The 26,221-nt window shown below is 41.9% G+C and overlaps 1 protein-coding gene across 3 annotated transcripts in view; it reads right to left on the bottom strand.

Moving 5' to 3' along the window:
• The window catches only part of RUNDC3B (RUN domain containing 3B), a 46,882-nt gene extending 21,642 nt beyond the window's left edge, over nucleotides 1–25,240 (bottom strand). The window contains exons 1-6 of one of the 3 annotated variants that reach the window (XM_020785129.3): nucleotides 24,853–25,240; nucleotides 11,669–11,784; nucleotides 10,335–10,468; nucleotides 7,287–7,372; nucleotides 5,506–5,595; nucleotides 2,569–2,649 (exon numbers count right to left, since the gene is read on the bottom strand). In XM_020785129.3, coding sequence (XP_020640788.1) covers nucleotides 2,569–2,649; nucleotides 5,506–5,595; nucleotides 7,287–7,372; nucleotides 10,335–10,468; nucleotides 11,669–11,784; nucleotides 24,853–24,956 — 611 coding nt within the window. In that variant the 5' untranslated portion in view covers nucleotides 24,957–25,240. Of the gene's footprint in view, nucleotides 1–2,568; nucleotides 2,650–5,505; nucleotides 5,596–7,286; nucleotides 7,373–10,334; nucleotides 10,469–11,668; nucleotides 11,785–24,655 lie in introns of all 3 variants that reach the window. The other 2 variants (XM_020785130.3, XM_073003129.2) reach the window with 2 other exon arrangements.
• Nucleotides 25,241–26,221: the final 981 nt, after the last annotated feature.

Raw genomic sequence — 26,221 nt, 5'->3', positions numbered from 1 at the left:
GTAGGTGGACCAACCAAGTTCTCTCCTTTTTCAAAAACACCAGAAACTAGAACTTCTGGATAGCTCGGTGGTTTAGGTCTCTGCTGCAGAGCCAGAGACTGGGAATTGGATTCCCCACTGGGCCTCCTTGACAGGGGCTGGACTCAGTGATCCATACGGTCCCTTCTAGTTCTGCAGTTCTAGGATGATGATGATGATGATAATGATAATGATTAGTGCCCAATTTTTACGTCCAAGAAACACATAATTTTAAGGAGACTTGCAATCTAAATGTTGAAGATGTACATAGCACTTCCTTCAAGAATTATAAACTTTCAGCCCAACTCCAGTTGAATAAATTAACCCTGTGTAAAACTGATGATATCACTGGCAAGAGGAGGCTGCAAGTAATTAAAGAGTTCTGACTCATCTGCAATGAGATTGACTGCAGACAAGCTGTGCACAAATTGGTCAACCTTTGGGACTGAAGCAGGAATTCTTTAATTACCAGAAATCTCCCTCTGCTGGTGATGTCACACTACCCCAATGAAGTAGTACCTTACTCAAAAGGACCTGGACCTCCGCTTAATAAAGACCTTTGTCTTCAGACTACAAAGCAGACTTTGAAAAGGAACTTCTGAAGGCCATGAGATTACTTCTTATCCCTCAGATTTTTTACACCTTTCAGAGATAAAGCACTAAAAGCTGCTTTCAAATGGAAGCATCCTGGCTCTATTGATCTTTCTACTTATAAGCTGCAATAGGATATGCAATTGATTTCTGGCACTAATAAATCCACGTTTTCCTGTATATACCTCTCACACTGTGTCCAAGTGTGACACAGCTATTGCAGTAAGGTACGGGAAAGGTTCAATTCACCTAAGTAGCCACTTAAAACAAACCTGAATGACCCTTTAAAAAACAAGTTCTTTAAGAGCACTAGAACTACTATTTGTTTAAGCAAAACTGGTTTATCACTGCAGTGAATATCAAAATACAAAGTGATCTGCGTTTGCTTCAGTTCAGACATGGAAATAAAAAATGTCTTATTGCAAAAAATGTTTTAATCAGTTTGAATGGGAGGAATCCTTGACCTCATCAGTCATTTTCAGGACAGCAGTCTCTTTTTCTCTTCACACAAGTAAATGAAGTCAATTGATTTTTAAAATGGTTTTTAAAAAATCATACTATAGCATTATTTCATTTAAACAGTATATGGCATTTCAAGGAAGCTTTTATTTGCTGTCATCAAGTATCCAGTTGGTAACAGCGGAACAAAGTTCTGGATGAGACAGGGATTTGGTCTCATACAGCAGAATGGTTTTCCTATTAATGCTCTACAATTTGTTGCATGATTTATACCCACAGAAAGGTGACAATATCACTAGCAGAGGGAGATTTTTTAGTAATTAAGGACTTCCTCCTTCTGTCTTGTGGTTCGTCTGACTTGTGAGTACTCTGTTTCATTGTGTGGAAGCTATGGGAGCTGCAGGACTTTAATTAATGGAAATCTTCCCTTGCAGCTTGCCCAGGGCTACACAGGCTGTCTGCCCCCCCCCGGGCAGCAAAGTGGGAAAATGAATTCCAAGCCCCAGCTCCATAGCCAGGCACTCCAACTCACTGAACCCACACTATTCAAGTGTTTATTGGTTATGAATTTTTCTTACAGTAGAACTGTACATGATCTGTTCAGAGGATTTAATCTTGGTATATCGATGTCCCTTTTTTAGTAACAAGAGTAATTTTTCTTGGTTTTATATGTTAATGCTAAGAGCTTGAAAAACTTACATGATAGCTCTCTAAGTGGTTTATTTTCTTTAATTTGTACATCAGAACAAACCCTCCTCAGCTTGTCAGCTTTCCTATACATTTGTTTAAAAGCACTTTGCTGTCTTTTTGATGTTAAGTGAGAGAATGGGTTCATGTACAGTGGTGCCTCACTTAACGATGATAATCCGTTCCAGGAAAATCGCCGTTAAGCAAAAACATCGTAAAGCGAAAATAAAACCCCATTGAAACACATTGAAGCCTGTTCAATGTGTTCCAATGGGGTAAAAACTCACAGTCCAGTGAAGATACTCCATACGGCGGCCATTTTTGCTGCCTGTATAGCAAGGAATCCGTCCCTAAACACAGCGGGGAGCCATTTTAATTACCCGTTGGACATTTTGAAACCGCCGATCAGCTGTTCTAAAAACATCGTTTTGTGAAGAATCAGTTCCCGAAGCAGGGAACCGATCACCGCAAAGTGAAATTCCCCCATTCAGACCATCGTTTTGCAATCGCAAAAAGATCGTCGTAAAGCGGATTTGTCGTAATGCGGGGCAATTGTTAAGTGAGGCACCACTGTACTATTTATACAAACTCATCTTATTCCAAACAAGGCTAGACCTTCAAATTTATGTTTCACCACTGGCTTCGATTTCAAACTTTATTTCTTTTTAGGTCAGAAATTCATGAAGTTAGAATAAATGCAATATAACAAGTAAGAAGAGTACATTAATCTGATCACCAAGTAGAAGTGTTCTAACAGACTGGAAGCTCATTTAGCCTGCTACAGCTAAAATTTAAATCCAGGACAGATAGTACCTCTGGGTGAACTTCAGGTACGGTGTGTAGTCTATCACTGCTGGATAGTTGCCATCCAAACCTTCACCCTTGAGGCAGAAGCTGACACAATGTGAGAAATTAGTAACCATTTACACCAAGAAAATTAGGTGGCACCAACACTGAATAATCTTAGCATATAATTTGATTTTCTTTAGCAAAACTGCCACTATAAAAGTCAGAGCAATTTTCAGTAAATAAAAAGTCAGGCTCAAATGCTAATTATTAAAATTCAGTAACAACTGTTTTCCTGGCAAGGAATATGTAATTTTTTAACCAACTACTTTTATATATACTGACCTTCCATGCTGTATAACACAATTCAACACACTCAAGGGAAAAAAGTGAAAGTAACTGATTTTGTCCTCCTCTAAATGTAATACTGAAAAGAAATAATAAGAAAAGCAGTGTTTCTTTTAAACACAGTTTGCAGGTCCTTAGCCAGAGCTTTTCTTGATGCAAGACAACTATGATTAGAACTTTCTGACACTAGCATAGTGTGGGTACGGCCACAGGGATGGCTGCCCTGGGCACATCATTTTTAGGGGCACAAAATTTCAGCCCTGCTGTGGAGCTGTCTGGCGAAGCAGAGCACACAAGCTGAGCCTCCCTTCTTCTGGCTGCAGCTGCCTCTCTTGCTCCCTTTCCTCCTCTGGGCAAAAGGTGGTGGTTGGGTTTGGCCAAGTGGACCCACCTCCTTGGAGAGGGCGGCCTGGAAGACAAAGGGCGCCCCAGAGCAGCCCAGCCTCCTTCCACTTACATAAATAAAATGGGTGGGCGGGTTAAAGGGAGGGGGCTCTGCCAGTGCCAAGCCCCCTCCCCTGCCACTTCCCAAGGTGACTTCAAGGGGGCGCAATACTTGCCTCGCTTCTGGATGCTAGCAACACTTGCTATGCCACTGCTTTCTGAACAAACCTCAGGATCATATACTTCCTTTCCCTCTTTCTCTTCTGGTCCATCCAGAGGATAACTTTAATTTTCAGACTGAAATTTACCAGAACTCATTGCTATTTCACTCATTGTTAATGCAGGTAAAGGAAAAGGTAAAGGTTCCCCTTGATAATTTTTGTCCAGTCGTGTTTGACTCTAGGGGGCGGTGCTCATCCCCGTTTCCAAGCCATAGAGCCAGCGTTTTGTCCGAAGACAATCTCCCGTGGTCACATGGCCAGTGCAACTTAGACACGGAACGCTGTTACCTTCCCACCGAAGTGGTCCCTATTGATCTACTCGCATTTAATGCTTTCGAACCGCTAGGTTGGCGGGAGCTGGGACAAGCGACGGGAGCTCACTCCGTCGCGTGGATTTGATCTTACGACTGCTTGGTCTTCTGACCCTGCAGCACAGGCTTCTTCGGTTTAGCCCGCAGCGCCACCATGTCCCGTTATTGCAGGAACTGTGCTTAATTTACAATCCTGATTTAACTACCTCTTAATAAGTGCCCTGAGATCAAACATAAAACAAGGAGTGGTGGTAAGCTTAGACTGCATCTGTGAAGATTCTGAGTTATCCAGGTGAGGTTATATGGAAGTTGAGTCATGACAAATGTACTTCTTTCTTGTTGAAAGGTTTGGCTACTCATCCATGTAGCTTCTTCAGTCTGAAGAGAGTTGCTAGGAGATCCCTGATATATCCTTCATGTTGTTTTCACTTCCCCTTGTTCTGAATAGGCTCATTAGAAGGACAAAAGACTGGTGATGAGGGATAATTCCACTTCTGCAGTCCTTCTCCACCTCCTCAGACTGAAAAATCTACTTGGATGAGTAGCGAAACATCTCAACCTAACAAGAGAGAAGTCCGGTTGCCATGACTCAAGTTCTGCATAGACTGTGTAGCACACACTGTTGATATCTTAATTTCTATGGCAAAGAGGAAGAGAATATGCAAGTCTAAGGCTCATGAAGGCTGATTCATATAGTGCTGTTAAACTACAACTGGATTATGTCTAAACATACAGCAATTACCATTTTAAAAACAACATTGAAGGGCCTATAACAAACAGACAAAATCAAAACATCACCTGATAAAGTTAGAACAGTCTATACTCATTCATCAAAGCCTACTTCCTAAACTTGAGTGACTTAGGAAGCATTCCCTCCTATTTTAATGTTACACTTACAATATTTAAAGTATCATGTTCCCATACTAGAATAATTCAGTCAAGCTTTATAACATGCTCCTTCACAGAATAAATAAAATTAAAACAAGACAAAAATAGTGTGGATTAATGACTTAAGTGTGTGGCAAACAATGTGACCTGATGTACGAACCATAAGAAAAAGATGCTTATTGTATTAAGGTATTCTGCTGCTGGTACCTTAAGTTCCATGACAAATTCTTAGTCTATTCACAATTTATGAGCTCTACCATACAATACAAAAAAAAAAAATGAACGTAGTCCAGTAATGGACTAGGTTATACAACTTAATTTTAGGCTCTCGTCAGGGCACATGCCAGCAAAGCAACTCAAAACATTTTCTTTAATAATATTAGACAAAACAAGCTTATAGCCTTTAAGAATACAGTGGACCCTCGACTTACAGACGGCTCGACTTACAGACTTTTTGAGTTACAGACTTCTCTGGCCGCAAAATTTAGGTTCGACTTGCAGCCTGAGAATCGACCTACAGACCAGAAAAAAACAAAAATGGAACAAAAATGGAACAAAAACGGCCGGTTACGGCATTAATCGGTTTTCAATGCATTGTAGGTCAATGGAGACTCGACCTGCAGACTTTTCGACCTGCAGCCACCATTCCAATACGGATTAATTCCGTAAGTAGAGGGTCCACTGTAATTCCAAACACCAAGTCCTACAATAAAATATTATGTAATTACACATTAGTATGTGAATTACATTTTTAAAATGTAATAACATTGTACCAGATACGTTATTTAAATCCACACTGGTAAGAAGGATACCTGAAATCTATAGCATTGAGTCCAAGCAGCATGCCAGCAAGCATGTTTGCTTCTTCTCCAAGTACAATAGCGCCATCTTCATAGAATCTCCTGTACAGAGATATCAGTTCAAATATTCTCAGTCATTTATTCTGATGTAATAACAAAGTTTCTAAAGGTGAACAAAATTATTAATACTAACAATTAGTAATTTCATACTTACAAAATTGACACAACTATTTATTTGATACTTAGACAAAAGGAATATCTAGCTCTAGATATTTCAAAATTACTGTTAATATGTTTGGATTGGAAATATTGAAATATAGATGTAAGGTTATATGGCTGTAATCTAGCAAGCTACTCAGGTACCGTACTTCTAGGCACCAATCTAAACATAACCAAAGCAACACCTTTTTTTAACACAGTCAGCCTGTTATTACACTCCAACAGACACCACGAGAATTCTAGTCAGAAATACTTCAGAGCAAAATTACACTATTTCAAAATTACTATAATTTAACATAAGCAGATTTTTACTGGCAACACACTGAAGAAACATAGTGTCAGACAAAAATGACTGGAATTTTATTGCCCCCTGCAATATTAGCTCAAGGTCCTCACTGGGGAATCAAGAAACTCTGAAGGAGAAAGCAAAACAGAGTCCATTTCCCCATCTCCAGAACATATAAAATATAAAGTTGGTATTGAAAGCTTATACTAGGAGAATGCTAACTCCCATACCAAGATAAAATTAATTTTGTGTAAATTAATCCTATAGGACAATATTTACTCTTGGAGCCCAATAAATGCCAGGAGTGCTTTAAACATACATACATACATAGAGAGAGAGAGAGAGACAAAGAGAAATCTACTGTATCTGTTCAGAAAAAAAGATTTTACTCCAGCATCCTTGAAACAGTAGTGAATCATTAAAAATGACATTTATAATATAATCAAAAAGCCCTGCTCAATTCTGAGGTGATGCTGGAGACAAAATTGATTCAAATAGATTTACACACCTGATAATGCTACTTCCCCATTCATTTTAATAGCATATACAGGTACTACATATTTGATGCCTTACTAAGGTAAACATTTATATTTTTTTAGAAACTGGAAACACTAAACGGATGATTGACATTATGATTACATGGAGTAAGTTATAATTCTGTTTTGTTTTTACAGTTCTACAAGTATTTCAAACAGCCATTGGGTTCTGCAATAGACTGTAGTCTACTAGCTTGGGAGGAATGCATGCCCATCAACAATCTGTGCCTGCTCTCTGTCTCTCTCTCTCTCATTCAATCTAAAAGAAATTGGCAATTAATAATTTTAGGGCATCCAAGCAGATACAAAAAGCAAAAATCTATTTGTCTATCTGCCTGCCTGCTTGTCTGTCTATCTATCTACTGTATCTATCTACTGTACTGTATCTATCTACTGTATCTATCTATCCATCTACTGTATCCATCTATCTACTGTATCCATCTATCCATCCATCCATCTACCTACCTACCTACCTGTCTATTTTACCCCACCTTTCTCCTTAAAAGGATCCATATAAACTGATTCAATGTTAAGTAAAAAAAAGGTGTTACTCTGGAGAAAGATGTATTAATTAGCACATGATAGATTTTGTCATATGAAAGCAATATCTTTAATCCATCCCAACAAAAATTTAGCACTTGATAGCATTTAAACAAATGTCAAGGTTCTTCTACAGGAGTAGTTGAGCAAATTATAATGAAGAACTTAACATTCACTTTCATATTTTGGTAAAAAAAGGGGGGCATTAACACCTGGTTGTTTTGAAGTCTCTCAAAGCTGTGGAAATATATTCAGACAGGTGTTTTTCCATAAGTGCTACTCTAATCCAAGCTCTTCCCTGAAAAAGAGGAAGCCACGAATGAGGTATTATTAGACTGAACAACGGAACAGTTTTTGAACAAACAAATAAAAATTACTTGACTAAAATACAGTGATGGAGTTATATTCCTGATGGAATGATACATTTCATACTTTGTACCCATTCATTTGCAGTCAGATCTGCTTCCTTCCCAAATGAACTCCGCACTATCCAAAACTGAGTAAGACACAAGCCTGTAAGTTCTAGGATCAAGAGGCTAAAAATGGGGGCAACTCTCACATTTACAATATTCTGGTCTTTCTTTCTTTTAAGCAATTATTTTGGCAACCTTATTAAGTGGCAAGGTACAGTCAAAGCACATTGGGGTGATGGCTTGACTTCTACAATACTGACTCTTTCAAACGACAGCAGAACACTTCTCACATGTTTCTAAACACTCCTCAATTTGTTCATCACCACATCTTGCATCCCACATGGGCTTCCAAGTCCATTTGCCTATATATTCTTCACCCCACTCAGACACAACTCTGTATAGTTTTTCCTCTTTGCACAGAGACCGCAAAATGCAGCTGTATCTGAAGTCAAGGGAGTGGATGACAGAGAGATGTTGTTTTGGAGATGTTGCCCTCTTATTCAAGAAGGTTTGGGGTGACTTGAGGCCTGCCTTGGGAATTCCCTTGAAAGAGCTAGAAAAATGGAATGGTGGGTATAAAAATGGAAAGAGATTTTGCTTAATTTAGCCTCTCTCTTTCAGGAGAACGCTATGCTCATCTACTGCTTTGCTATCAGATGTGTACTCTGCATATGCTCTGAAGGTCTGCTTGAATGTGAATATTAGCTTTCTTGTTTACTATGGGATTTGTTCTGGAATTGCCTTTGCCTCAATATCTTTTGAATGTTTACTTGTGCCACAACTTTTTTGACTGCTTCGGAATTTCTGAAACTATCTTTTGAACTGTTTAGAACTTAATTCTCTTTGACCTTTTTCTTGCAACAACTTCAGTAAAATATTTTTAAAACAGTTTGGCTATTTTGGACAAAGGGGTTGATTAGTACTAAAGAAAGGACTTGCCTTGACCATCTACTGGATTCCTTATTTTTTGTTGGTATTTTGGTATTCCTACCTGGCAAGGATGGCATAAAAGTTGTAACACTCAACCTTGTGAATTGTTTGTTAACTCCCTTGATCAGTAAGCAGTCAGAATGACTCAATGCGTTGGGAGAGGGTACCTAGCAGGAAGGGTTTCCCCAGCCTTCAGCACATTTAGCCCTCCTGCATTCTATCCACATCAGGAAAAGTCTGGGCAGTGTGGCTCAATGGTTAGTGTGGGCTTCTCTGACCAGCCATAACCTTGACTTGCACAAACATAGGATGGGTAACAGGTGAGTTGGAAATAATACATTTGAAAATGATTTAAGGTTCTTAGAAGACCACAAACTAACATGAGTCAGTGATGCAGCCAAAACAACACCACCTAAAACAAAACAAAAGCGACATCAGAGGATGCATCAACTAAAGCATATTGACCAGATCAGAGGGAGTAATGCAGTCATTTTATTCTACTTTGGTCAGACCTCAGTTGGAATACTATGTCCGGTTCTGGACACCACAGCTTAAGAAAGATATTGACAAGATAAAAACATGTCTAGACAAGAGTGAGCAAGAGGGTAAAAGGTCTGATAATGAAGCCCTATGAAAAATGACCAAGGGAGCTGTGTATGTTTAGCCTAGGAGAGAGAAGCTGGGATATGATAGCCATCTTTGAGTATTTGAAATTCTGTCATATAGAAGATGGACCAAATTTGTTTTATCTTTTGTGGCTTCAGAGATAGGACCTGAAGCAATGGATTTCAAAAGAAAGCAGATTTCCACTAAAATGTGAAGCAATATTTAGACAATAAGAGTTGTATAGTAATGGACAGATTTACCTTGGAAAGTAGATTATTCTCCTCTTTGAAGGTTTTTAAACAGAGATTGGATTGCCATCTGTCAAGGATCTTTTAGGTATAGATTTAATATTTTTTCTGGGGGTTAATTCCAGCTCTATAGTTCTATGGGTCTACAAAATCACAGTAGCTTCCCAAAAATTAACATAATCTGGATACATTTACTAAAATACAATGGTTCCAAAGTTTGTGAGCAATAAACTCCTGGCTTAGCTAGTTTAAGTAATATAAAATAAAGTATTTTCTACTAAAGTGATTTCATTTAGCGAAATCTAAATATTCTAGATTTCATGTTGCATATCCTTCCCAATCCAGAGTTTTGTATAACTAAAACTCCACTTAAATATCTACAGACGGGAAGGTGATTCAAAGTTTTAGCTTTACACAGTATTCCTTAACTTCTAGAACAGAAGTCTTCAAACTTTTCACACAGAGAGCCACATAATATATTTGTGATATTTTCAAGGGCTAAAGGAACACACTCATACACACGTACACCCGCCCTCACACATGCACTCACACCCACCCACCTGCACGCCCATACACACACACCTACTCCTGCCCACCCCCACGCATGCACACACACACTTCCACCCACCCGCCTGCACTCCCACTCACCCTCATGCCTGCATGCATGCACACCTGCACACACAGACTCCTGCCCACCCCCCACCCCCCACACACACTCTCACCCACCCACATGCACAGATGGGCCAGATAAAAAGGCCAGGTGGGCCGGATGTGGCCCGCAGGCCGTGCTTTGAAGACCCCTGTTCTAGAACTTTAGTAAGTATTGCCTGCAAGACAACAGTGTTTTGACAGTGGCCTGTGTATTTGCTCTCTTTGAAACGGTAGTATACTGTAATCTATGATGTTCTTCAACACATACATTTTTCTACTCTTCATCACTAAGACAGATAATTACAGAAAGCTTTTGCATCTATCAGTATAAAATACTCAACAGCAACAAATAAGGTACTGGATGGCCTGCAATTCAGAATGTGATTTGTAAATACTAATAATTAAATCTCACCTTAGCTCTTGAAGAACTGACATTTTCCATATTTTCAATGCTACAGATACAATTATGTGAAACCTTGCGACAGGCTACTTTAATATAATCCCAGAAGCTACGAGGGCTTTCATAGCCAAACCAAGTGACTTGACCTGAACAGAGACATCACAAAGAGGGAAACTATGAAAATTATACGAATATAATATAAAACACATTTTTACCATGAGTATCATCTTTAACATGCTATAAGAGGAGCCTTGTGGCAGATTGGTTAAACTGTAGCAGGACTTCACTCATGACTTGGGTTTGATACTAATGGGCTCAGATAGCCAGCTCAAGGTTGACTCAGCCTTCCATCCTTCTGAGGTCAGTAAACTGAGCACCCAGTTTACCGGGGGAGGGGGCAATGTAGGTGATTATTATTATCTTGCAGAAAGCAAATGTGTGCTGGTATATTTCCTTTCATGTCAGAAGCCAAAATAATATAGAGATCAAAATTAGTATAGGGATGGGTTGTACAAAAATAAAATAAAATAATTTTAGAAGATGCAACTAAAGAAAATGGTTAGGAAGTACACACACACACACACACACACACACACACACACACACACACACAATTCTCAGCTATCTGAAGCACATTTTAGTGGAAAGATGGGATAAATATGTAACTAAGAAAATACACATAAATAAATAAATATGATGGCATGGACTCTGAAATTAAAGGTTGAATTAAATCTTAAAAGGATTGTGTATTTTCCATTATTAGTACATTTTTCTTCTAGCAACAGAATTTCCCCCAAAGGTGCAATCAGCTATCAGACTTGCAAATAAATCCAAGCTCTAATTCCCAATTATCAGTCACAAAACAAACCAAGTTAATTTTCACAGTAGTAGAAAAACCCATGCTAAGATAATGAGGAATCTTTCACCATTTGTGTGTGCACTGTGAGGAAAGTGCATGATCTAGTCCGACCCTCAAGTAAACCCAACAGGTTTGCTCCCCCTGCCTCCTAAGAACTGAGAAGGAATTCCTGCCTGGAGAGAAATGGTGGTAACTACCTGCCAGTTGACAGAAAGGAAAATTAAATTTTTTCTAGCACCAGTTCTCTTGCCACTATGTGGGAGGTAACTTCCCAGCTATATTTGAACTATACTGAGATTTCTTTATAGAAATCCTGTGAATCTTCACTAAGCTGACAGAGAGCTTAATTAATTTAAATTGGAGATTTAAAGTCTTTAACATTCATAGCAGATATAACTTAACCTTCATTTATTGTTATAATGAGCATATTCCCTAGACAACAAGGACTATTTATCATCATAACACATACAAAGCAGGATTTAAATACCTTTAAGTCGATGGCTTAGAATTTGTTCCAAAATAGCTGCAAAATTGTTGAACTCAGGAGAAGAATCATCAATAGTTTCAAAACAGGATCGATCAATCAGTGTCTTGATAGAGAACCTAGAATGTAAAAAGAATGAGCATGGCTTATTTTTAAATATATTACATGTTAGAATGCATAATATATTGAAATAAACACACATTTCTCTGGTTGCATTTACAATAATATTAATAGTGCACCATCGAGTCAATTCTGAATTAGGGTGACTTTTTTCAGGGATTTCTAGGTGAAGAGTGTTACATACAGCACTGATGTTACCTGTCTGTCATGGGTTTGGAGGGAAAGTTCCATCCTATGGGGAGTGGAAGGCGGGACATCAGGAGGAGGGGCTGTACTGTATATATATGTGGAGCTTGTGTGGAGAAGTTAGGAGAGCCGGGAGAAGAGCTGAGAGAAGAAGCTTGAGTGGGAGTCTGTGTGTCAGACAGGGTACTACTGTGTGTCAGTCAGTACCAACCTGATAGGTTCAGGTGTCTGTATGGTTAGCCAGAACTGATAGGTTCAGGGTCTGTGCTTCAAGTTAAGTGTTCTGTGTGAACCAAACTGTGTGTATGTATGATTGAGACTAAGCCACGTTACTGTATCTTATTCACCTGATCATTTTATTTTCCCTGTGTGTTGTTTAAATAAACCTTATTCCTTTATTTGTTAAAAATCCATTCCTGGTCTGTGTGACTCCTTACAGGGAATGGTTGGTGGCAGCTTAGTGAAACTGTGGCATATCCCAGTAGGTCTGGGTTTGTCACATTGATTGGTGTCCAGCGTGTGGGATACGACTGGTCCAGTTGTCCAGTGGTCCAGCAAAGCCTTGGCAAGTGTGCCCAGAGCAAGGGGGGTCTAGTCAGGGACAATCTGAGGGCGCGTAGGTAATCTTCTAGGCGTACCTCACGGGGAGGTGCGCTAGTGGAAGAACGTGCCAACTGGGGAGACTAGATTAGGGAGCTCTGAGGCAACCTGGTTTTGGCGGGAAAAAAGCTGAGGCAAAACTGTGTGAAATAGCAGTGATCTAGCTTGTCTGCTGAGAGGCCTAGCAGAGGGGGGTGGACTCTGGCTGGCTACAGTTGCAAGTTAGTGCTGAAGAACAGCAGCAAACTAGAGAAGGCTGGTTCTGAGGCAAAAGAAAAAAAAAGTGGTCGCTTTATTTTGAGGCTTGACTTTTGAAAGCAGCCTGTGCTGGGGGGGGATTATGCCCTTGACTCGAAGCCAAATGGCAGAAATGGGTGAAGTGAAAGACCCCCAGGTAGACCAAGGTTCTGAGGATGAATTTGGCTCAGTGCAGGGTGACAGCACGGGAGAACAGAACCCAGAACTCAAAAGAATGCTCATAGCCCAACAGCATGAACTGAGGATGAGGCAATTTGAAGTGGAGGAAAGGGAAAGGGAAAGGCAAAGACAATTTAAATTGGAATTGCAGAGAGAGAAAATGGCATTTGAGTTAAGAAAATTGGAACTGATGAATCAGAACAATAATAACAATAGGGATTCTGAGGGAGGCCAATTGTCTAAAACTGACCTGAAGAAATTCCCTGTATACCACAAGGGAGATTGCCCTGAGGTGTTCTTTTCCCTCGTGGAAAGAGCGTTTGTGGACTTCTCAGTAAGGGAAACTGAGAAGATGACCATCATGCGATCTTTAATCAGTGGCAGCCTGGCAGAAGTCTATGCAGAGATGCCAGAGGAGCGGTTAAAAGATTTTGCAGAGTTTAAAAAACTGGTGTTTGCCAGACATGGGATAAATGCGGAACAGCTGAGGCAGAGATTCAGGTCACTCACCAAGAAACCAGAGAAGACTTTTACCCAAGTGGGGGCCCAACTGGTGAGGCTGCTAGAGAAATGGCTATCTCAGGAGGGAACAGAGACCTTCCAGCAGCTCAAAGACCTGATAGCGCTGGAACAGTTTTATTCAGTCCTGCATGGGGAACTGAAGTTCCAGGTGAGGGAAAGGAAACCGAAATCTGTGGCCGAAGCGGCCGAAATCGCAGATTTTATTTCTCAGATAAGAAAGCCCTTAGGTGAGGGGAAATCTGTGGGAAAACCCAAGGAAACCTACAGCAAGTACTCTCAGGGACCAGGGAGAAACCAGCAAGTGGGAGGGGCCCATGGTGAAGGGAAGCCCTCAGACATGAAACACAGACCTCATATTTTGGAGGGAAAACCAAAACAAGATGAGAAAGACTCAAAATGCAGCAGAAAATGTTATTTCTGTCAAGGAAAGGGCCATCTAATCTCAGAGTGTGAGAAATTAAAGCAGCTAAAAGGAATTGTACCTCATGATTCGAGTGGAACCAAGCCAAAAGCTGTGTTCTGTGTCCAGAAAGAGCAAAGCTCCTTGCCACTGAGGGAGCCTGTTGCCATGGCTACTCAATCTGGAACAGTTACATCTGCTGATCAGGCTGAGGAAAATGGTCCTCTTGTGGAGGTCCGGCGCTGCTTACTTGTGAGAACAGATTCACAGTTGTTTGAAACAGCAGGGGTGGACGTAGGAATACTTGACCATCAGTATCGGGGGTTAAGGGATACTTGTTCCCAGGTGACCCTGTGCCATCCAGATATTATTCCTAGGGAATATATAATCCCAAATGAGAGCATGAAGGTGGCAGGGATTGAGGGGCAGGTGATCTCACTGCCAGTAGCGGAGGTACCTGTGAACTTTCAAGGCTGGAGGGGAGTTTGGCGGCTAGCGATTTCATCGACTCTGCCAGCAGCCGTGCTCGTGGGAAATGACCTGGCTGAACATGTGAAACGGGTGCTAGTGATTACACGCTCACAAGCTACCACGGGGACAGTTCAGGGGGGTACTGTCGAGCCCGAGACGGAAGCAGAGGGGAGTTCAGAAGCTGTGGTGGAAACCTTAACCACAGACAGCCGATTTGGCCAAGAGCAAAAGGCAGACGCCACTCTCCAAAAGTGTTTTGAACAGGTGACAGACGCCCAGCTAACACCTGAAACCCCAGTGAGATTTCTAGAGGAAAAGGGGATTTTATATAGAGAGACCCTGAGGAATATCTCAAAAGGGGGAGATGGGATCAGAAGTCAGCTAGTGGTACCTGAAAAGTATCGCCCCATGATCTTACAAAGGGGGCACTCTGACATGTTTGCTGCGCACTTAGGGGTGAACAAGACACAGCAGAGAATCACACAGAATTTTTACTGGCCTGACATAGGGAAGCAGATCAGGGAGTTCTGTAAAAAATGTGATGTGTGTCAGCGGCAGGGGAATAATCGTGACAGGACCAAAGCAAAGTTGTGCCCTTTGCCTGTGATTGACACTCCGTTCAAATGCATAGGGGTGGATATTGTGGGACCTTTGCCCAAGGCCACAAAGAGGGGGAACAGGTTCATTCTCACCATTGTGGACCATGCCACGAGGTACCCTGAAGCCATACCCTTGACTAACATTGAAACTAACACAGTGGCAGATGCCTTGGTGGGGTATATGTCCAGGATGGGATTTGCCTCAGAAATAATCACAGATTTGGGAGCATCATTTACATCGAAGCTCATGAAACGCTTATGGCAAATCTGTGGAATTAAGCACAAGGAAACCACTGCCTATCACCCTGAAAGTAATGGATTAACTGAGAAGTTCAATGGGACTCTAATGCGCATGATTAGGGCTTACTTGGCAGAGAATCCAAACAATTGGGACCAGAAGCTGCAATCCCTTTTGTTTGCTTATCGATCAGTGCCACAAGCCAGTACCGGGTTCAGTCCGTTTGAACTTTTATTTGGGAGAAGGGTGAAAGGGCCCCTTGATTTGATCAAACAAAATTGGGAGCAGATCACCCAGGATGACCCGCAAGACGTTGTGACATACATAGACACCTTGATGAATGACCTAAAGAGAAACCTAGAGCTAGCAGCAGAAAACCTGCAAGCTCAGAAGGTCAGACAGAAAACATGGTATGACCACAAAGCTAGAGAGAGGCACTTTGACCCAGGGGAGGAAGTGCTTTGGCTTAGGCCCTGCAGAGAGAACAAACTGCAGCTCAAATGGGCAGGACCATATAGGGTCATTTCCAAGATGTCAGACCTGAACTACCTTATAGAGCAGGAGGAGAACCAAACAAGGAGGGTGGTTCATGTGAATGCCCTAAAACCCTACTACAGAGGGGAACAGAGGGTTTTATTTGCGATAAAAGCAGCTGAGAGTGAGGAAGCTGAATTACCCTTCTGGGAGGGTAGAGGGGAAGTAAAATACAACCCAGAGGAGGTAAAGATCAGTCCTGCACTCACCCAAGACCAGCAGCAAGAACTAAAAATGCTGCTCATCAAATATAAAAGGGTGTTTTCCAATAAGCCGGGGATAGTGAAGGGAGTGATGCATCGGATCCACACAGGGGATGCACCCCCGCATGCTGTATCCCCATACCGAGTAACGGGACCCTATAGGGACAAGGTGCGGAAGGAGCTGGACGAGATGCTTAGGGAGAACATAATCGTCCCCTCTTCTAGTCCTTGGTCCTCTCCGATAGTCCTAGTGGACAAGCCTGATGGGAGCATTAGGTTTTGTGTCGATTACAGGAAATTAAACCGCGTAACCACTCCTGATGCCTACCCAATGCCCAGGCTAGACAACCTGATTGAAACCATAGGGGGTTGTCGGTTCATTTCCTCATTGGACCTGGTAAAGGGATATTGGCAATTAAGAATTGATCCCAGGGATCAAGAAAAGACCGCCTTTTGCAGCCCTTTTGGTCTCTATGAGTTTAGAGTCCTGAGCTTTGGTCTCAGAAATGCACCAGCCACATTCCAAAGGCTGATGGACCAGACCTTAGCAGGGCTCAGTGACTTTACTGTGGCCTACATTGACGACATAGGGATCTTCAGCAATACCTGGGAAGATCACCTGAAACACCTGGAGTTAGTGCTGCAGAGGTTAAGTGCAGCAGGGCTAACAGTAAAGGCCAGCAAGTGTCAGCTGGGTAGCCCAGAAATAAAATACTTGGGTCACATGGTAGGGGGAGGAGTGATAAAACCCCTAGAGGCCAAAATAGAAGCAGTTCGTGATTGGCCTAGACCCAACACCAAGAAAAAAGTCAAATCATTTCTTGGGTTGGTGGGCTACTACAGAAAGTTCATCCCGAGGTTTAGCGAGATTGCGGCTCCGCTGACCGATCTGACGAGGAAGAAGACTGATGACCGCATCCCGTGGACCAGCGACTGTGAGGAGGCGTTCCGGAGGTTGAAGGAGGCGCTCATCAACTATCCAGTGCTGCGTGCTCCAGACTTCAACCGGGAGTTCTTCATCTACACCGATGCGTCTAACAGCGGGGTAGGAGCAGTTCTTTGCCAGGAGGATGAGAATGGTGACCAGCATCCAGTGTCCTACCTGAGTAGGAAGCTCCAGAAAGGTGAGAGACATTTGGCAACCGTGGAAAAGGAGTGCCTGGCCATAGTCTACGCGATCCAGAAGGCCAAGCCTTACATCTGGGGAAGACATTTTGTTCTGTGCACTGACCATTCACCACTGCAATGGTTAAAGACAATGAAATCCCACAATAGCAAACTTATGAGGTGGGCTTTAAACCTGCAAGACTATGACTTTGAAGTGAAGGTGGTCAGAGGGTCAGTGAACTGTGTTGCTGACGCCTTGTCAAGAAGACCTGAAGAATGAAGACGGCGAAAGAAACATGGACTATGTATATATTTGGTGACCAAAGGTTAAATGTACCTGTTTTTTTTGAACTTGGTTTGTATGAATAAAGGTAACTTGATGTATTGTAAATGGTAAAAGTTTAAATGCCTAATTGATATGTTTATCCTAGAGTAAGTATGGTATTGTATGTTATTATATGACTGTTTTTGTATGTTTTGGATCCAGGTTGTTTTTTGGTGAAAAGCACCTTAGCTTTCCCCCTACAAAACAACTTATAAAGAGGGGAGGTGTTACATACAGCACTGATGTTACCTGTCTGTCATGGGTTTGGAGGGAAAGTTCCATCCTATGGGGAGTGGAAGGCGGGACATCAGGAGGAGGGGCTGTACTGTATATATATGTGGAGCTTGTGTGGAGAAGTTAGGAGAGCCGGGAGAAGAGCTGAGAGAAGAAGCTTGAGTGGGAGTCTGTGTGTCAGACAGGGTACTACTGTGTGTCAGTCAGTACCAACCTGATAGGTTCAGGTGTCTGTATGGTTAGCCAGAACTGATAGGTTCAGGGTCTGTGCTTCAAGTTAAGTGTTCTGTGTGAACCAAACTGTGTGTATGTATGATTGAGACTAAGCCACGTTACTGTATCTTATTCACCTGATCATTTTATTTTCCCTGTGTGTTGTTTAAATAAACCTTATTCCTTTATTTGTTAAAAATCCATTCCTGGTCTGTGTGACTCCTTACAGGGAATGGTTGGTGGCAGCTTAGTGAAACTGTGGCATATCCCAGTAGGGTGATATTAGGGTGACTTTTTTCAGGGATTTCTAGGTGAAGAGTACTCAGAAGTGGCTTACCATTCCCTGCTTCTGGGTCTATTTTGAGACTGTGCAGCTTGCCACACAGACTGGCTAGCTCTTCTGGGATGCACAATGGGGAATTGAACTCCTTTGCAATTTTTAAAGATAAACTGATACCATGGTTGTTGTGGGTTTTTCGGGCTCTTTGGCTGTGTTCTGAAGGTTGTTTTTCCTAACGTTTCACCAGTCTCTGTGGCTGGCAGAACTTTAACTGTGCTCTGGGTTCTGATTCCTGTCCTCTGAAGATGCCGGCCACAGCGACTGGCGAAACGTTAGGAAGAACAACCTTCAGAACACGGCCAAAGAGCCTGAAAAACCCACAGCAACCATCAGATCCCGGTTGTGAAAGCCTTCGAGAATACAAATTGATAATAGTTCAGCTTCTGAATGCAGGCTTTGATTCTTATTTTCTACATTATTTATCAAAGTAAACTATGCAAGTATTTGTTATTCATAGTTTTTAAAAAAATCATTTTATATAAAGATGCTTGTATTAATATAACTAACACTATCTAGGTCACCCCCCTCTCCAAACCATTCACTTGTAGGGTGAGACTACATGATACAAATAGTAACATTTCTGGTATGATTTAAGCTTTATTTTTTCTGAAAGAAAGTTTATATAGCATCTGGAAATGCCATCTGTCCTAACTTTAAGTTTCCCCATGCTGTCTCACTTTTCTTCTTTTATCTTAACATAATTAAGAAACTTTTGTTACATTTGGCTAATACATAAAACTAAGCTTAAAAAATGTCTGTATCTATAATCTCTAAAATGTTTCACATCAAAAATTCCTGGTCCTGCAGCACTGTAACATACCAGTCTTTCTCCCCTGCAACATTCAGCACTCTCCTCAAAAAAAGTATCCATAGGTTTTCCTTTATAAGAATATTCAGTCATGTCTCCTTCCCTGACAATATTGTTTTCAATGCTATCAGAAGCTTGAAAACAAAAAATTGGAAAAAATATAGCAGATAGCCATATTGTCCAGTACAAATCAGGTGAACAAAAAAACAACATTCTTAGTTGTAAATAAACTGCTGAGATCAGTATTCTAGGTTTACAGAGTTGCCTTGCAGCTATTTTATATATTTACCAAATGTCCAAATTCAGAATTGCCCACTGTTCGAAAAGTGTACAGTGGTGTGAGACTTAGCAGGAGTCACTCATAAATGACCCTAAGCCACTCTTGACTGATAGTGTGATCACTTAGAGCTGCTGCCCATCGGGTCTGACAGTGTAGTGGGCAGGAACAACAGAGCCAGAATCAAGAGGTGAAGCCAACTAATTTGCTATTCAGCCTCTTCTGTGGGGAGGCTGAAGCACAATTAATGCATTACAACAGTTTCTCAACTTGGTTCACAAATAGTAGGCTTAATTACACTTCATCCTGTGATGAAGGAAATGGTGTGTGGTGTCTACCAGTACTTACAAGAAGGGGGGAAGAATTTACACAAAGTAATATTTATCATACTGCAAGGTTAAATGCTATGCAAACTCACATGACAGATATTAATCCCTCTTTGCTCCATAAAACCTGAGCAAAAAGTATAAAATAAATAAAAATAACCCTAAAAGGGAACACCTCAAAAAGTCTGAAAATGCAAAGAGAATGGCCAGAGAATGCGATGCTTACTGTTAAAATCACAGAAAGTCATACAGTGGACCCTCGACTTACAGACGGCTCGACTTACAGACTTTTCGAGTTACAGACTTCTCTGGCTGCAAAATTTAGATTCGACTTGCAGCTGGAGAATCGACTTACAGACCAGAAAAAAAACAAAATGGAACAAAAATAGAATATAAAATGCCAGTTATGGGATTAATCAGTTTTCAATGCATTGTAGGTCAATGGAGATTCAACCTACAGACTTTTCGACTTGCAGCCACCGTTCCAATACGGATTAATTCCGTAAGTAGAGGGTCCACTGTATTTGGGGATGGCAATTGCCTTGGGAAAAAAGAGTACATTTGGTTTGCCTGAACATCAAATAGTAGCAAATCTCTGCATTACTGTAGCAATTTATCCATTACCATAATGTAAACAAATCCAGATGGAGCATTGTTCCCCTATATGTCCATGACTATGTGCTGACATTATCAATATTTTCCTGCAACTCACAAAGATGCAAGCCTCAAATTACTGTATTTTTTGCACCATAAGACTCACTTTTTTCCCACAAAACAGGGGTGTGGAAACTCTGTGCGTCTTATGGAGCTAAGAAAACAGATTATATTTTCCTGTTTTCTTCTCCTAAAAAAATGGTGCGTCTTATGGAAAGGTGCGTCTTATGGAGCGAAAAATACGGGTAGCAAGCTAATTGTGCGTTGATGATCTCAGTAGTTTTTCCACTACCTAGAGAATCCAACACTGAGTACCAAACAGTTACAAATAGTGTCACAAACACTGATTGTCTTGGTTTTTAAACCACTTTCATGAGGTCTTGCTGATGCTGTTTGTACTTGGCTGGACTTCAGGTGCCAAAAGCTTCTTGTGTGGGAACGTTAGCATTAATTCATAAATAAAACTATTCAGCACAGAATATTGTTTCTAAAGGATATCAAAGCTTTTTCTCAGCAAAAATGTTGATGTGAAAAACAGCAGATTTCCAAAAGAGTAGTAAAGTGAACCTCTGCTGAAAAGGGCTCAGATTGGAAGCTTGCAATGTTGGCACTAATCTACTGAAACAAAAACATAAAATGAAATCCAGCACAGAGAATCATTTTTCAAAGGGTTTCTTCCAGCTTTTTGAAATATTTTTATCCATTCCTTTTTTAAAAAGCTGTTACCTTAAAAAGAGAGAGAAAAAACAGAAAAAAAGGGGTGGGAGAAAGAAGAAAGAGAACAGAGAAACAAAAATGGATACATTTTTATGAATGAGAGTGGAGAGATACCCCGGTAAGATCTGTGTTCACTGGGCGCCCAGCAGTGTCACCAGGCACAAAGAGGGGAGGGGAGGAACAAATGTTACCTTTCAAGGGTCTGAAGTCAACTTGCAAGCAGAAGAGCACACTGCTCCCAAACCTTGAATTCTCCAAAAGTATTAGACATTAATACCACAAACAACTTATTTATGCAGTCATTTTTATCAGATAATAACAAATATTGACATAGAAAAGGAAAAAAGCAGTCCCTGAACAAGGGGAAACTGAAGTGCATACACTGCAAGATCATGGCTGCAGAGCGACAGAGTAAACAGAAGACCCGAAGTGTATCTGTGACTGGTTTCATAATGCAGCAGTACACCACACAGAAAAGGGAAGCTTTTTAACTAATTAACTGTTCTGCTTAAACATTCTGGCATTACTCATCACCCAAAATCCACCTCTTTATATACTCCTCCCTATCACAATCACCTCCACTCATTGCCTACTAAGAAGCAGCTGTAGAAAAGAATAGTATGCAAATTCAGTATAAAAGAAAAATGTGGAATACTTTGGTGTAAACATTGACAACAAACTGTAAATATATTCCAAACATAGCATGTTTATATGTGATCATTATCATCACAATTATATCATCACAGCAACACAGAGTAACATGACACACAGCAGCTACAAAAATGAATAATCACAATAACATTCTCAGAACAACACAGAACACTATGAATCACTGCAGCAACAAAAAGGGACACTATCTGCAAAGTGGAAAGTATGAAAGAGATAATAAAAATGCTTAGGGACCTAATTCAGCAGGAACAAACCAACTGAGCAAAACTGCCTAAGATTCTTAAGCAAACCAAAAGCAAAACAAAACAAAATGTGGGGAAAGTTAACAAGGACTGTGACATAAGTAACAAAAATCACTAAAGGAATAGTACACAGAAACATATGTTCTGATGTTTGGTCTGGATTCAGATGGGTTTATTGCCCACTGCTAGCACATATATAAGCACATGCAATTCATAACATGATGTGATGTCTCATGTATACATATAACACACAGTCATAATTAAATAGAGGGAAAGGAGACTCAAAGGTTCCCAGTCTATGAGCTGCAGCTAAAGATGCTAAAAAGGGAGGGGGGACAGGTGTCTCTAATGGTCAGGAAAGGAAAGGACTGGAGATAACAAATTTAAATATGTATTCACCAGCTTCCTCTGACTGAGAGGTCTTCAGGATACTTTCCCACTGAAATTTTCAGTCTCCCATGGCTGGGAAGATAATTTTCCACATACCATGCAGGGAGTGCAGAAGAACCTAAATTTGCTGCCTGGTATGCCATAGATATGTGAGAACCATGGAACATGCATGCTCTTTTTGCTAATGCACAAAATAACTCAGGAACACAGGAAAAAGTGGATAAAAGTGAACATGTTGCAATAGGTGTGAAGTACTAGTTCAAAGAGAAGTTGTTAGTCCACACTGTGATTAATGCGGCAGGGCAGAGCTTTCTTTAATGTATTTGACACCCCCACTTAAATGTGTACTATTGCCACTGACTGAGATCCCGTTGTGTTTATAAGAAGGCATCAGCACAATATTTCCAAATCCGGTTCATCCCAGGAGCACCACCTTGGACTCTTTGAAAGGGGAAAGGCAGAATAAAAATACTTTAAATAAATAAATAAAATAAATTACTGTCAGGCCCACTATGCCTGTTGAAAAGGGATCATATTCTTTCCTATGCCTCCATTACCAATCTGCAGTTACCATGTTCAGCACCTTCACCCAGCCCTGTGCATGGTCACATATAATTCAGGCTGGCACAGAAGCTGCTGTCTATGGATCAGGCAATGAATTAGCAAACATATTTCCATAAACTTGGCCAGTCTCTCAGCCTTTGAACCAAAGACAAATCCAGCTCAAGGAGAATAAAAGGAATATTGTCTACTTCTCCTGCCCAGAAGCTGCACTGGACAAATGGGTGACATAAGAAGGTGTCTCCTCATCTCACAGTCAGGTGGAAGTATCAGGCATAGTACTCTTCCCTGCAGATCTCCTGGGGTTTTCCTTAAAGGCTGGACAGTGTCTCCTCTTCAATCCTGTCTCCAACTGCAGTGTTCTTGTTTCCCCATAAAAACAAGTGGCAACATAAATTCATAAGGGAGAAATTAACTAAACACTTATTACACTGTTTGTTGGGACATCAGGTTTTACTGCATCTCAGTTAGATCACAGCAGATTTATTTCATATTATGGAATTCAACCAGCCCCTACTTCCATATTCATAGCCCCACTCCAAGTCCTGCTAGAGTTTGACAAAAAGCCTACAGCATCACAGAAGGAAAAAGAATGTATATGCTGGAATGTGGCAGAAACAAATAGACTAGCGAAGGGGCGTTCATTATGATATGTAGCAAAAGAATGAATACTTATGCATTTCTAGACTCCCTGGTAAGAATCTATGACACACTTCGTTGTGAAACCTATGCCAACCAGAGCCAAACATTTTTGCCTTCACTGTAACCCTGAGCCATTCACTTCTTCCCAACAGAATGAATGGCAGCCATTCATTTTTACTGAAGAAACTCAAAGCATCAGTGGTGACAAGCTAATCCCGCCACCATGCTCTCCTCCCACAGTAAAGGGCAGAATAAGCCTTCTCTCATTTATGGCAGCTCATCACGCTAGAATTACGCCCACTTTCTTCTGCAGAGACTTCTCTTAGATTTCTCCTTGGTCATGCTAGCACAACAGAATCCAGAATCTGGCACCTGTTTTTCCCAACGTTCCTACTTCCATAGCACTCCACACGGCCCACCATAAAGGTGAGGTAAGGTTCAAATGGTCCGGTGGGCCAGATAGGCAGGGTATAAATTAAATAAATAAATAAATAAATAAAATAAAATGCAACAAGGCACAGGGTACTTACACTGTTAAGATGGCAACGTAGTAAATGGATTAGTACAGTATTCTCCAGTTAGCGTTCATGAAGGCCAAAGGCACCAAAATGGGACAGAATGGGGCTCCTTTGCACTCACATGATAAATTTAACTACACAGATTTTACTGTCATGCAAGAAATCCCCATCTGTCACAACTTCCAGCAGTTGGCCCTAGCAATTCTCAGATGCCACAAGGAGGAGGAAGCGCAAGAAATCTTCCACTTCCAGCATAAGGAAAGTGGGATGGATAGAAAAGAGATCCCCTATTCTAGGTACACAAAGTCAACTCAACAGAGATGCATTCTCTTAGTATCTTAAGAGCTCCTGCTGCAATGGCAGCCAAAACTCTGCTCACAAACTGGGGTTCAATCCTAGGCAAGGTTTACCCAAGCTTTCTCGCATAATTAAATTGTAAACCTCCCAGAAAGCGCTTCAAACACCAGAGGGTGATACATAAGTAGCATGTTTTGCTTTAAGACACCCAACCAGTGCTGAATTCCCAACCATGGTTTGGGCTGCAGAAGTTGGGTATTCCCTCCGTGTTAGCCAGCGCAATAACACAATGAAAAGGCTGAGAAGCAGCTATTCTGGAGGAAGACCTTAATTCTATGACCATAATAATAATAGCAGTTGATAAACTCATTGGGACTTACTTTTAAGTAAACATAAAAGGAGGGGCTGGACTTGATGATCCATAGGATCCCTTCCAGCTCTGCAGATCGAAGACGATGATGATGATGGTGGTGGTGCAGTAGCAACCGAGCGGCATTTGACTATATGCCTTATGTGTATACATGAAGGGAGGGGAGCCAGTGCTGGCTGGGAAAAGCCGGCCCCGGAGCAAACCCACCTGCAGACGGTGATGAGATTCCGCCTCTCGACAGTCGCGTTTCGGGAATGGACGCTTTTCCTCCGTGAGGAGGCGTGGAGTCCCCCGAGGTTGAACGACGCCATCTCTCCGCGGAGGGAAAGGCAGGTGCCCGCGGGGCTCTGGTGGGCCCTTTGTTCCAGGGGAGGAGGAGGAGGAGGAGGAAGGCGGCGTTGCCGCTCCCACAGACGCGTTAGGAAAATATGGCGAGGAAACCCAGCAGCCTCCGGCTTGGCACCCAAACGTGGGCCGCGAAGCGAGGCATGGGACCCTGGCGGGAGAGACGGGGGGGGACCGTGGCCCCCTCGGTGGAGGCGCCTTCGCCGCTCCCCTCCGCGGCGCCTTTCCCAGCCGCTGAGCCACCAGCGGACTCAGCCGGAGCGGCAGCTGGAGCCGCAGAGCGCCGGCTCGGCCAGCCAATCCGCGACGCTAAAGGGGGCGGGGGGGGGAGCCGAAAGGGCGGGCCTCCACGCCGGCAGGGGGTCGGGCGCGTGGGTGTTTCCGGGCCAGGCTCCTCCTCAGATGGGCACGAGGTGGCGAGGGGTGCGGGCTGGGGCGGGGGGTTAAGAGAAAGCGACGACGGGCCCCTGACCCGCTTGGAGACCCGCGTGTTGTAGACCGGCCGGTTCTGGGTGGGGGGGAGCGGGGAATGGACCACCGGCAACATGGAACCTGACAAAATTGAGAGTAAAATGTGTTTTTTACACACACACACACACACACACACACACACACACACACACACACACACACACACACACACACACACACACACACACACACACACACACACACACACACACACACACACACACACACACACACGAAATTGAATGTAAAAAGGGCTCAAATTACAGTAAGACAGATTTAGCTTGAATGTCAGGAAAAAAAAACTTCCAAACTGTTTGCATAGTACGGTATTGGAACCAATTACCTAGAAAGGTGGGATTCAAGAGAAACGTAGGCAACCACCTTGCAGATACCCATTGATTTGTATTCCTTCACTGAGCAGGGCGTTGGACTCAATGGCCTTATAGACCCCTTCCAACGCAATCATTCTATGAGTATTCTATGATTATTGAGTATTCTGTGATTATTCTATGAGTAATCATCATCATCGGCATCTTAGAATTGCAGAGCTGAAAGCAACCCTAGGCACAGTGGGGAATCGAACTCTCAACCTCTGGCTCCACTGAGCTATTCAGCAGAGTGGGTAACTCAGTCAGGTATGCTCAGCCACATCTAAATCAAACGGATAAGCAAAACATTTTTCAAGAACTATCCTAGCCAGTCTTCCTTCCCCACTCTCTCCACACTACCTCCCTGCAACAGTTTTGGAAGCTGAAGGAAC

The sequence above is a fragment of the Pogona vitticeps genome, chromosome 6 (assembly GCF_051106095.1).
Source record: "Pogona vitticeps strain Pit_001003342236 chromosome 6, PviZW2.1, whole genome shotgun sequence".
Lineage (NCBI taxonomy): Eukaryota > Metazoa > Chordata > Lepidosauria > Squamata > Agamidae > Pogona > Pogona vitticeps.
The sequence above is the reverse complement of the archived record's forward strand: the minus strand, read 5'-3'. Positions and strand labels throughout refer to the sequence as shown.